Below are 13737 nucleotides of genomic sequence, written 5' to 3' on the forward strand. Positions count from 1 at the left end.
AAGGTGTTCATTCTGGAATTTGGAATTCAGCACATCACCCATTCCACTATTGTGTGACAACACTGGATCTATGGGAGATTTATGTTAGAAGGTCGCATCAGTGGAGAATGTGGCAGACCCATTGACTAAGCCATTGACACAGAAATTTTTTGAGAAACACGTGGAAAGTATGGGACTTTGGCTTGTACCCGATTGGACCTAAGTGTAAGTGGGAGCTATTGGACAGTTATGTCCTTAGCTCCAATCAGATTGATGTATCTTTTGACATTTATTATAAATGAATAAAGTACATAATTGATTCATGTCATTGTGGTATTTTTATGTGTAATACCCTTAAACTGGACACTTATGAGACTCGTGTTAATTTAGAATATTCATAGCCGTTAGATAGATGTGGGAAGATTTATCCTGCCAAGGCTGACACTGATGTACCACCAAGTTGGTTGGAGTGGCTTGTCTCAGCTGCCAGAGTGAGACCTGAGGCACATACAGTATGGGTTTTCTTGAAACCCTGAACCGGACAAAATTCCAGTATTGCCCTGGACCTTAGAGACAGATGGGCAAAACTAGAATGTTACACCTGACCCTTAGACTCGATTATGATACTGCACTAGGTGTCGGATTGGGTTGTCTTTGATATGCCAATCAGTGAGATCCTTAGAGGGGGTCAAAACTTGGGTATGTTGGGATAGTCGGAGAATTCACCTGAGTGGGTGATCATAGTGACATGATCAGCCCCTTAATGGGCCTAAAGCCCAATTCGAACTGGGCTTAAATTGGTTAATTAAAAGGAGGCAAGATCTGATTAGGATTAGCTGAAAGGATTAGATAAGTCTTATCCATTTAAGAGTCCAGATCCAAAGATCAGATTTGGATCAAGAAACTCTCCTAATTGGATTAGGAGGCTGATCCAAAGAAGACTACAAATAAGGGGGCGAATTCCTCAATTAAAAAAAAAAAAGCACACACAACGCAACTTGCAGAATTCTCTCATATTCTTGCCATCCCTACCCAGTTCGATCTCCTCTTGTGGAATAGATCAAGAAAGATTCTTGATATTGTTTCTTGATTGAAGAAACAATCTGAAGTCGTGCTCACCATCCTCTGTTTGATTCTTGCTAAAGAATCCTAGTTCTTGCTGAAGAGCCATCCTGCTGATCCTGTTTCTTCACACAATGTGTCATCTTTAGTGGAAGCGGGTTTTGGTCTTCTCCTTGGGCATGAACACCTTCACTGGGAGTTACTGCTACTTCGTATCAGGCATATCCCCCTCATCCCTTTTGGTTTTAGATCTGATCCAATTTTGGGTTCAAGATTGATCATTGAAAATGCAGTTTTCTAAAATAGGGAATGCGATTCCCAAATGGGAGGGAGAGAAATCTTTGAAATTTCACCTAACCTTCCTGTTGGGTTCGGCCATCCATATGATGGATCTATCATCCCTTCACAAATAACAAATTATTGTTGCTATCTAACTGATGACATGACTGATGATGTGGCTAGTGTGGAGTTATCTCTAGCAGTTACCTTCAAAAAGGACTTCACAAACTTCCTCAATGGTCACATTAAGAGCCCGCAACAGAATCAAGCTCGAAGCATTGATCACATACAATATATCGATCATGTCCTCGTCAACCAATCAAATTTTACAACTTAAAAAAGAGAAACACCACCCAAGAAGAAAACAAACCAGATGGTTTTCACCCATAGGTGACATCAGAAGAGAGAATTGAGAGATAGATTTAGAAAAAAAAGAAATCTTATTGGAAAGAACTGAAGACTGCCGATTTGGACAGAAACATAGGAAATTCTGTCCATTTGGCTTGCAAAATTCTCGGGGAGTAAAATTCCTCTTCTTCCTAGTAGATGAACTATCTTCTGTGGTGAGGAGAAAGGAAAGTACAAGGGGTAAATTAGAAATTTTCGAAAAATATAACAGTGTGAGATCACATTTACACGGTTCATGGTGAGGTAACAATGAGAGAGGTTTTAGAAAATTATTAGAAATAGCAGGGATGATGCAAGAAAATTAAACAATAAAGGTAAAATTAATCAATTAATTAAACCGTAAAAATAGTTTAAGAAAATTACCCTACTTTAAAAAGAATTTCCCTCCTAATTAACTTTTTGGGATTTTCTTAAGCTTACTCTATTTTTTCATACTTCTAGCTCTGGATACTCCCTTCAAACACTAGGGCTGTGCAGAAAATGGTAAAAGAAGATCAAACCAGGCATGATTAAATCCAATTTGGTTGATTCACAAATGAGTTGGGTTGGCTTCGGTTTTATTGATTGTAGAACCTGACTTATCAGTTTCTTTGTAAGCTGAGTTTGGACCGAACCCATCTTATCATATGTTATGATATAATAATTAGTGGCATCTAAGTGTAATTCTTAATGTCATTGTATTTGTACTATTTCAGTCGATAGCTCCTAGTCTTTCTTTGTCCAGTCCTACACTCTCCCGGTCACATAAAAAATAAATAAAAAAACAAAATTGAGGTTATCTCTTAGATACCTAGTATATTGTTTGTCGAATTTGTAAAACTTGTACATTTGGCTGAATGAAGTCCATCTCTCCCACACATCTAGTCTAATTTCATGGTGGGATCCAAACAATACCACAATCAGTTTTAAGACCCTATCCATTGGTTTCGATTAATCGGAATATCAACTCGACAGTATTGGTTCAGTTGGCACAATTAAGTGAAACTGAATTAAACCAATCCTACCTTATGTTAGGTCAATGTTAGTGATTAGTGACCATGATATAAGGGTACAAGTGCATATATAAATTGGACATAAATAATATCTACACTTATTTCACTGAAAATTTATTCTAATGAAATTGCCCTCACTTCATTTCTACACTTATTCACAACACATTAGTGCTTCATTTTATCTTCTCGTTTAATTCTTACAAAAAATAGATTTTAAGCTGCTTTTCCTAAATTAACAAGATTTTATGCTTTGGCCTTGGCCTCTAGATTCAATGAATGATATCCATGTATAGAGGTGTAAATGGCACGGCCCATGGGCGGCTTGTGCTTTTGGTGGGTTGTGCTTGTTACCACTGGGATACTTTACAAGTTCGGCCTGACATGGCCCATGGCGTAAGGGCAGGTAGGCCCAGGACATGCCGTGCCACACGCCGAGCTGCATATCGGGCAAAATTATGAGAGGCATGTTTTTTAAAAAAAATAAAAATAAATAATGAAAATTTTAAAATAAATTAACAATATAGACAAAAATGAAAAAATACTTCAAATTCTATTTTATTTGAATTTTAATATACATAATTATTTATATATATCATGCCATTCTATACCGGCCCATAGGCTTGAACAACACCCATATATTCACACCTACTGTCGTGCTAGGGCAGATAAAATCATGTCAAATCGGCACAGCCCAATGAGTTTTCCCTTTTCATTTAGACTATGTTTGGTTTGAAGGAAAAGGTAGAGAAAGGAAGGGAAGAGTTAGGAAACCTTTACAAAAGCTTGTATAAGTTTCATTACCTTTCTCTTTCTTTCTCTACTTTTTCCTTCAAACCAAACACAGCTTTATAGGATGGAAACTGAGGTATTATGGCATTGGCAACCAAGTGATAGCGTGAAGGACTAAAGGAGATGGGGATGGGCTTTCCCGGTTGTGTAGCCCAATGAAGTGATATTATGGGCTTTCAGATAAAAAGCTTTCTACCTTTTTTCAGATTTATTTGTCCTTTCTAACTTCGATAATTTAGAAAAGTAGGATACGGCCAGCAATCACTCAACCCCAGCAGATATTTATAAAAACGTAAGGTCCGGTGTGTATGATTTTGTTTTGGAGTTGGAGGGAGGAGGATAGGGTAGACTGCTAGAAAGGGTGTTGGGCCTGTTGGCCAAACTAACTCATATATTCGTCTTTTCGGTTAACCGTTGGATCTCTTTCTTTGGTAATCAGACAGCCGTAGACAGGGGATTGACTGCTAGAAAGTGATATTATATCCTGACAGTAAATTGATGCCAAATTTACGGGCAAGATGTGGTCCTATAGGGGACTGGAATTCAGAATTCTACATCGTGTGTATTCGTACTTGTCCTTTTTTTTCTATGATATCTATATCTCACATTCACAAATTGTATATTGTACCCTTTTTTTCACACTTTTTTGATGACAAAAAAAATAAAAAGTGGCGGTCATCTATACATCAACGTGTTTTCACAGGAACCAGAGTTCACTTTTGCAGCTTCATTGAAGGAGCGTATAGTAAGTAGGACCATTGACCGGTGAAATATACGGCCACGTAATCAATGCCATCAATACAAGTTTAAGATTATCTCATCATTGATGACGTGGCTTGTCGTCCACCTTCGGAAGGTGCCTTTCACTCCTATTCAGTTGGAGCTAAAAGTTTTAGCTCCTTACGTCTTACGCGTCTCGAGTTGGCCAGAGGGGAAATAAAAATGAGATAACAGTTGCCACGTCTCTCATTTCTCCTCCATTTCTCCAGACTCCCGATTGGCCACAAGACAACCAAGTACAACCCCAAAACCAAATCTCTCTCTCTCTCTCTCCTTCTATAACTTTATCGCCGGAGATCATCTGCCGTATCTACACTTTTCGGCAGCTAAACGGTAGCCAAATCAAATGTCACTTCTTGACGGTAATCCATCGTCGAGCTACGACCAGAGCTCTTCGTGGCGGAGCTCTTTTCTTGCTTCTAAAGAGAATAATAAAATAGGTTGGTGATCCACAAACCTCAGCAGTGTCATTAGGTTTACCGGAGTTTAAGGTTTGTGTTTTATATTGAATGGAAAATTTTGAGCTTTTGTTGGTATTGTGATGTTCAGAGGAGAGTGATGAAGATCTTTTCACGGTCCCCGACGTGGAAGCTCGACCTAGCGATTCGACGAGGACGGCGGAGGCTCAACAAGGCAATAGCAGCAGCAGAGCAGCTGGAAAGCGTCGAAGGGGGCGAAATCCCGCTGATAGGGAGTATAGGAGGCTGAAGAGGTATATCCCCTCCCTCCCTCTCTCTCTCTCTCTAGTAGCGCATATTTACATCAAATCAAATTATGTTGGTTTACATCAAATTACGTTGGTGTAGGCAAGGTTTTAGAAGGTGAAAACCATAGTTCAGGCATGATAACCGAAAAAGGTGAGTATAAATCTCAACTTCTCAAGGTTTCGAGGTGTAAGTATTAAAGTTACGCATTAAAAAATTTAATTAAAATTTATAAAGTAATAAAAATAATATATAATATACTACTTCAGAAATTTTAGAATGATAGAAGGTAAAAATATCCATAAATAAAAGTTTATGAACAATAAATTTTAGCATTTAGGTATTAGATAAAATAACAATTAACCAACTAAGAATTATAAATATTTTATATTTTATGTTTTAGAATGTAAAGTTGTCAAATTATTCAAATGATCAATTTAGAAAAAAAAAAAGTAAACATATGAAAAATTATACATATAATTGATATTAGATTTATGATTTATAGTTATTCAGTAGTTTAGAAGAAATGAAACAACTTAGTTAATTTGATCTATGCAAAAAAAATGATAATAATAAAATACATCTATTAAGAAAAGAAACCGGAAAAATAACAAAATTAGAATGTTAGGTTTAGAATAATACAAAAAAAATCTCACTTGATTTATCCAAGAGAAACTAAAAACTTGATTGGCCCTTTCTGCATTGAACTCTCCACTAAGGCTGTTTTTGATTTGAAACAAAAGGTATACAGAGACTTGACTTGTCTTGCCTTGCCTTTTCATTCAAACCAAACACAATCTAAAAGAAACTAATAGAATTTGGCTTGCCCTATTTGATTTTTCATTTTTATTCTTTTTATTTGTCCCATAATTTTTAAGGTGATTCTTCCATGTATTTTGAACTATAAAAATGCATAGAATATATATTTTTTTGCATCAAATCACTAAATAATTATTGGTACTTGAAACTTATGCCTTTTTAAAATTAGAATGTTAGGTTTAGAATAATACAAAAAAAATCTCACTTGATTTATCCAAGAGAAACTAAAAACTTGATTGGCCCTTTCTGCATTGAACTCTCCACTAAGGCTGTTTTTGATTTGAAACAAAAGGTATACAGAGACTTGACTTGTCTTGCCTTGCCTTTTCATTCAAACCAAACACAATCTAAAAGAAACTAATAGAATTTGGCTTGCCCTATTTGATTTTTCATTTTTATTCTTTTTATTTGTCCCATAATTTTTAAGGTGATTCTTCCATGTATTTTGAACTATAAAAATGCATAGAATATATATTTTTTTGCATCAAATCACTAAATAATTATTGGTACTTGAAACTTATGCCTTTTTACATCTCAAGGTATTACTTCATGCTTTTAAGGTTTGGGATTTATGCCTCATTCAAACAAATGATTAAGCCTTATAACTTTGATACGAGGATTAAGCATTGAACCAAAATTTGTGTGCTGGCCTCAAGACTCACACCTCAACACTTAAACCTTTTAAAAGAATGGATGTAAACAATGCCTACAGTTTGCTTAGGCTCAGTTGGGAAGGAGTACAAATTCAAATTTTTAGAGTATAAAATTTCGCTTTTTATATTATTTTGTATGTATTTATATTATATATATTTGTATTTATACTCTTTCCAAACTGAGATTTAATTAAAAAAACATAAACAACAAAAATAAAGAAGAAAAAAGTGTACATCTTCATTTCAATACTTTCTCAAAGTATGATGATATGGCTACTAAAGAATTCAATGAAAGTGGTTTGACAATGGAGGCTGGAGCTCCATGAGTCCCCCACCGCCTTTAATCCCCTTTTTCCTGGGTGTATGCGAAATGAACATCTGCTTCCTTAGTGAACTGTATTAGTTGGTGGACAACAGAGCAATAACAAATACAGATGGTTCGGTTCGAGTCCAGATCTCCTGTCCACGAGAACTCTGCCCACAATTATCGCAGTCACACATGGAGCTCACCCTCTGCATAATATTATGCAGGGGAAGATGTTCCAAATTCATGGGGGGGTAGTATATTGTGGGTAGGCATGGGCAGAGTTATCATTGACAGGAGATCCGGACTTGGTTTGGAAGGGGTTAAAGCCATTTTTTTCGTAAAGAAATGGTTGCTTGTGGAGTTTACTGTTTTCAAGTGGATTAATTACCTAGGTATTTACTGTATTATTTTCTGTTCAAATAAGTGCTTTCTTGTTTTTATTATTTTTTCTCTTTGTATTTTTTTTTTAACATCTATTTATTTAATGGACATTTTGTCTTAATAAAATTTATAGTTTTCCCCATAGGAGACGGGAGAATGATGGTTTAGCCCAGGGTAAAAATTTTTAGGCCCAAAGTATAGTTGGGGTAGATGCCAGTTCGGAATTAATGCCAATTTACGAGCAAGTATTAGTGTATAGAATGGGGTTTTCTGACATTTTAAATATTTATAGACCTGTAGTGAAAATCAGAAATCTGCATTGGACCTGTCCATACTTTCCTGTTTAAAATAAGGGTAACTTTTTTAAATAAATAACTCAAAAGCTTATCAAGAAAAAGTATCATTATTGTGAATCTCATATTTACCTAAAGATAAATATGAAAACGTTTGTTGACTTTTCTATTGACCAATTCTTTCCATAGTTTTCCAATAATGATGTCTTCAGTTGGTGTATAAAAAAAGGGACAATGATGGTTCAGCCCATGGTCAGTATTCATAGGTAGACCTGGCAAAAAGTTGACCTAACCCACAAACTCGACCCGACCTAACCCGAAAAAATAGGGTTAGGGTCTCATATTTAGCTACCCGAATGTGAAAATGACCTGACCCGACCCAACCCGAAAAAAACTGGATTGGGTTGGGTTGGGTCATGGATCAACCCACTGACCCAATTGTCAAGTCTAATTAGGATTATTTATGCATTATTAGAATTTTCCACTCTTTAATTTTTTCAATTTAGTCTTTACTTTTTATTGTTTACTCTTTAAATTGTTAAATGTTCAAATTTTTTATTTTATATTTTGAATTTTAAGGTTAATTCTTTTAATTTTGACATTTTTCATGTAATATTTATTTATTTTTTTAAATTTCAATTATTTTTTGGATGACCTGAATTGACCCATGGTTCAACCCTAACCCGAACATTTAGGGTTAGGGTCTAGCATTTAACAATCCAACCCGAAATCAACCCGAAGTACCTTGACCCAACCCGAACCCGACCCACCCAAACCAATTGCCAAGTCTATTCATAGGTACAAAGTACAGTTGGAGTAGGTGCCAGCTCATAATTGATGCCAATTTCTGAGCGGGCATCGATGCATAAGATGGGGGTAATTGACCTTTTGAAATGTTGTAGATCTGCAATGGAAATCAGAATTCTGTAATGCACCTATCCGTACTTCTCCGTATAAAAAAATGTGTGGGTCACTTTTGCCTTCGGATAGAATGGGTTAGATAATGCCATGTCAGCAAACATAATATATGTATGCATGCATACATGCATGTATGTATAGTTATATTTTATCAATAAATAATGTATATATAATTATATTCTAAATGTAAAATATGCATTATTTTATATTGAATTTATATTTTAATTCAGTTTTTTATTTTTTACTTGTAAAAAATTGATTAAAATTACAATTTTTTAGGTCAAAAAAAGTATTTTTTGATGAAAATAACAGGACAATGCACCTTTGGCCTTTTAAGATACATATATCTTGAAAAGTTATCCAAAATAAAAAAAAAAATATCACCCTAATAAGATATCAAAGTGCAAAATTATGGCTTTTAAAAACTTGTATATACATTTACAATACAACCAGTGATCTGATAATTGGGTCGAATGGTCGACGATTCAACTACCCAGATTGGACGGTTTTTCGCTAGGTCAATATTTTTACCAAGTACCGGATTTTAGCAGAATCGAACATGAAATCAAGGCCGGATAATGATCAAAGTATCTTCTCAGGTGCTCCCACATTTTCATTGTCTATGATGTGTAACCTATACAAACACGATTCTCCCTTGAAAGTACATGAAGTGTTTTTTTTTTTTTTTTAATAATAAGGCCATACATGAAGTGTTTTTTTTATTTTTTAATAATAAGGCCATACATGAAGTGTTTGCCTAATTACTTTATCATAATTCTGCATGAATAGGTTATTGAGGAATAGGGTGTCAGCCCAACAAGCCCGAGAAAGAAAGAAGATATATGTCAGTGATCTGGAGTCAAGAGCAAAAGAGTTGGAGGACAGGAATTCCAAATTAGAGGAGAAAATCTCAACTCTAATTAATGAAAATACCATGCTTAGGAAGGTGAGTTCTTCATGACGCTTGTGGGCTCTTAATTGTTTCTTTTAATAATTTTAACATCTGAATGTTTCAATACTTTGATTCCCAGGTTCTTATGAACACAAGGCCTAAAGCAGATGACAGTATTGAGCAAAAAATTTAATGGTTAGTCAGGCAAGAGTTAACCAGGCCATTTTCAGTCTGGTGTTGCTTGGATACTTTCCCAGTAGATGATTGTACCAGACTGTCTTCCTTTTGTCTTAGATTCATACATTAACACTATTTTGTTCCAAGATCAGTATGTGAGTAATGGATCTCTTTAATGGCAGCTACCATGACAACAATTTGCTTCAAGCTTCCATTTGTTCAATAAGAAGTCATACTTATGTCGACATTAATTAGTTACTTGAGTTTGGCTTTAATAAAATTTTGTAGTAATTAAGTACATGCATTGTACTTGAGAAATTTTTCTCCATATTAATTATTTGAATTTTACATATATCATAGTTAAGATAGAAATTGAAAATTAAAAAAAGTGACAATATGATTAAAAATAAACTTAAATGCTTATAGAAAATAACAATTACAATTATTATTATTATTATTATTATTATTATTATTATTATTATTATTATTATTATTATATTTTGTATTCCATTTCTACCATAAATAAAAATAACTTTTATTTTAATAATTACTTTTATTTAATATGATGAATATATAACATTAGAAATGTTCTCAAATGTTTTTGACAAAATTCTGTACATTTTCAATTTTGGTATTCTATCTTTTTTTTACATATTTAATATTCAATTTTGACATCATGGGTTTCTTTGAAAAGTTGGATCATTGACCCATCTAGATAAGAAATTAGCTTTGCTTTCGGATTGGTTTTAAATTAGGGAAAATTATAGTCAGAGTCAGTTGTACATTTAAAATTAGGCTACAGGTTGGTCCAAAAACCAACAAAACTCTAACAACTAGCTCTACAATTCAAATTATAAAAATCCCCACCATGTTATCGAAGGCTTATGTGGTTGTTGCCAACATGAGACTTAATCCATGTTGGACACAACAAAAAGCTTGTACCAAAATTGCCCTTTAATGCTGGATGATTGAAAAATAAAAAAAAAAGGGTTTTTAGTTTATCTCACACTCCCTCTCTCTCTCTCTCTCTCTCTCTCTCTCTCTCTCTCTCTCTCTCTCTTCTCTCTCACTCTCACATTCTCAGAGTCGCCTCTCTCTGCTCAATGATTGTGTGATTTGAAAATAAATAAATATGATTTTTAGGTTTCTGTATTTATGTTCTTTTTATCAATTTCTCTTATTCTCTCTCTACCTATCGTTCTCCCCCAATCTCTCTCATTCACTTTCTCTCCCGCTCCCTCTCTCATTCTTTTTTTATTTTTCTTACACACTTATATGGCATTAAACAGATCGTATAAAAGAACATGAGACTAATTTGGTATGGTTCAAAAATCATTACACCAATTTGATAAAAATTCACAAGAAACTCTTGGATATGAAATTTACACCAACTTGATAGAAATTTATAACTTGATTGTACAAGTGGTTGGTCCCTTTAGTTCTTTTATACGGTCTTATTAATATTGTATAAGAAGAATGAAAGAGGGGGCAGGAGAAAGACTAAGGGAGAACGATACTATAAGAGAGAGAGAGAGAGAGAGAGAGAAAGAGGTTTTGATTTGGCTACAGACCAAAGCTAAGAGAGTGGGAGATACCTGATGGATCAATTTTTTGGGTGATGGCCAATTTTTTGTGCTAAGTACCTCATCGTTTGGTCTGCTTCCAAGTGGCCGATGACTCAGGCCGAAGTGGAGAACTTTGGCTACCGAGCTTAATCGAGCTGGGTAGGCTAGGTGGCGAGCTGACTATAGTGTCGAGCTGCCTATGAGGTGCTGAGATGACCAGGTGGCGAGCTGCCTGTGAGGTACCGGCTGACCAGGTGTCGAGTTGCCTATGAGGTGCCGAACTGCCTAGGTGCCAAGCTGCTTGTGAGGTGCCGGGCTGACCAAGTGCTGAGCTGCCTCTGAGGTGTCGGGCTGACCAGGTGTCGAGCTGCCTATGAGGTGGCGAGCTGCCTGTGAGTTGGCGAGCTGGATTGATGAGCTTCGTTGCTCTTTAGAGACCTGCAAGGAACCAAATGTCAGAGGACCCGGGGTGGCTAACCCGACGAGGTCGCTCCGATGCTTAAGTCAGTACTCTCATAGTAGACTACGAGCTAAAAATCACAAAGTATGAGAGCTAGAATTTGCTTACTCGCTTACCTTCTTCCTAGTCGTTGGGGTTGGTGCCTTTATATAGGCATTGTTTGGCGTTGGCTTCACGCACCATATCCGAGAATTCTGTGAGGTCGTCTAAGTGGTTCGAGATTCCCGGAGGTAACCGCCATGCACGTTGACCACCCTCCGGATTGTTCGACACGTGGGCCAACTTCCAAGGATCGTGGGAGTGTTAGAATATGCATGCCGAATTTGTCGGTGAGCACGTCTCGCAGGTTGCCAGGTCGGCGCATGCGCTAGGCCGCCAGGTCGCGTTGGGCCAGGCCGCTAGGTTGGACACCATCAACTTGGCAAGTTGTTTCCTGAGTGGTTTCGGGTGTCACCTATTTGTTCTGAGGCGCCACGTGTCACAATATCATAGGAGGGCCAAATCTGCCCTCATCAATACCCTTATAAAGGATCTGCGTAGAAAACATAGCAAACTTCCTCAGACAACACATAGTTCATTGGTTTAGGGTCCCTATGAGGGTTTTAACAATCAATGGCTTGTCTATTAAGAATTAAGAAGTCCGAGATTTATTAGGACAACACGGGGCAAGATTAAGCACGTCTACAACTTACTACCCATAGGGAAATGGGTAGGCAGAGGTGACGAACAAGACTTTATTGAGAATGTTGAGCAAGATGGTGGTGGTAATCAAAAGGATTGGTCAAAGAAGTTATCAGAAACCCTTTGGGCTTATCATACAATAATTAGGAAAAGTACACAAGCAACACCCTACTCTCTAGTATATGGTCAAGAGATGGTGCTACCGGAAAAGATACAGATAGTCTCCACCTGTGTAGCCTTCGCAATAGGGAAAAGATTCCAAATAGAGGACATGGACTAGTTGCTCGGTGATAGGCTAGAATACATCGACGAAGAATGGGAAAATGCATTACAACAACAAATCAAATACAAACAAAGCTTAGCCACAAACTTTAACAAACTAGTAAAGCCCAAAAAATTTAAGGAGGGAGACAAAGTCCTTAAAATAGCGCTACACATTAGGCAAGGAAAATTTGCCAAAAAAATTTCTCCGAATTGGTTCAGATCGTATGTAATTCAAGAAGCTCACCCATCTGTGTATTATGTACTGAAGACTGCAAACATTGGGAAGGAAGATGAAACCGTGAATGGTCACTAGTTGAAGCCATACTTTGAATGAAATTGTACAAGATGTGTTATGTTTGTCACATGTATTCTTTGAAAATGAATGTATTGCATGTTTTCTTTTGGAAGTGAAAAATTTACAAGTTTTCATATGAAAAATGTGTTGTTTCCTATACTTATACTGAAAATATTATGCAATGAACTTCAAATGTACACATTAATGACTTGAATTTTCGCGATGAATATTTTGTGCTTCGCTTTGAGATGAAGATTTGATATACTCATGTATTCTGAAAAGTGTGATGAAGTTATGATTCTTTACGAGTAAATGTCTTATTTGCTACAACTTGTGTGATGAACTTATCATTCCTTGGCCAGTTCTAGGATATCGCGGTCGGTTTTGCGATGTTGTGGCCGGTTCCACGATGCCACATGCTCCATGCGAAGGCCTTGGCAACCGTAGGCGCACACTCATACCCTGCTTGGTTCCGGGATGCCACGACTGGTTCCGCGATGCCATGGTCGGTCCATGATGTCGCATGCTCCATGTGAAGGCCCTAGCAACCCCAGGCGCACACTCATACCCTGGTTGGTTCCAAAATAGTGTGGCCGATTCCACGATGCCACATGCTCCATGCGGAGGCCCTGGAAACCCAAGGCGCACACTCATTCCCTGGCCAGTTCTGCGATGTCGTGGTTGGTTCCATGATGTTGCATGCTCCATGCGAAGGCCCTAGCAATTCCAGGCACACTCTCACTTATACTCTAGCTGGTTCTAGGATGTCGCGGCTGGTTCTACGATGTCGTGGCTGGTTTCACGATATCGTGGCCGGTTCCACAAATGCTCCATGTGAAGGCCCTGACAACCCTAGGCGCGCTCACTCATTCCCTAGCCAGTTCTAGGATGTCGCAGCTAGTTCCGTGATGCCGTGGTTGGTTCTATGATGCCGCAACTAGTTCCGCAATGTCGTGGCCGGTTCTACGATGCTGCATTCTCCATGTGAAGGCCCTAGCAACCCTAGGCAAATACATATATGTCCTAGCAACCCCAGTGG

The 13737-nt window shown here is 37.1% G+C and overlaps 1 protein-coding gene across 1 annotated transcript; it reads left to right on the top strand.

The window, feature by feature from the left end:
* Window positions 1–4437: 4437 nt before the first annotated feature.
* Window positions 4438–9678, top strand: HYH (HY5-homolog). The gene is made up of 4 exons (XM_010242519.3): window positions 4438–4729; window positions 4839–5001; window positions 9154–9310; window positions 9396–9678. Exons 1-4 carry the CDS (start codon window positions 4636–4638, stop codon window positions 9447–9449), a joined length of 468 nt encoding a protein of 155 aa, XP_010240821.1. The 5' UTR covers window positions 4438–4635; the 3' UTR covers window positions 9450–9678.
* Window positions 9679–13737: the final 4059 nt, after the last annotated feature.

Source organism: Nelumbo nucifera, chromosome 4 (genome assembly GCF_055504915.1).
Source record: "Nelumbo nucifera cultivar China Antique chromosome 4, China Antique-T2T, whole genome shotgun sequence".
Taxonomy (NCBI): Eukaryota; Viridiplantae; Streptophyta; class Magnoliopsida; order Proteales; family Nelumbonaceae; genus Nelumbo; species Nelumbo nucifera.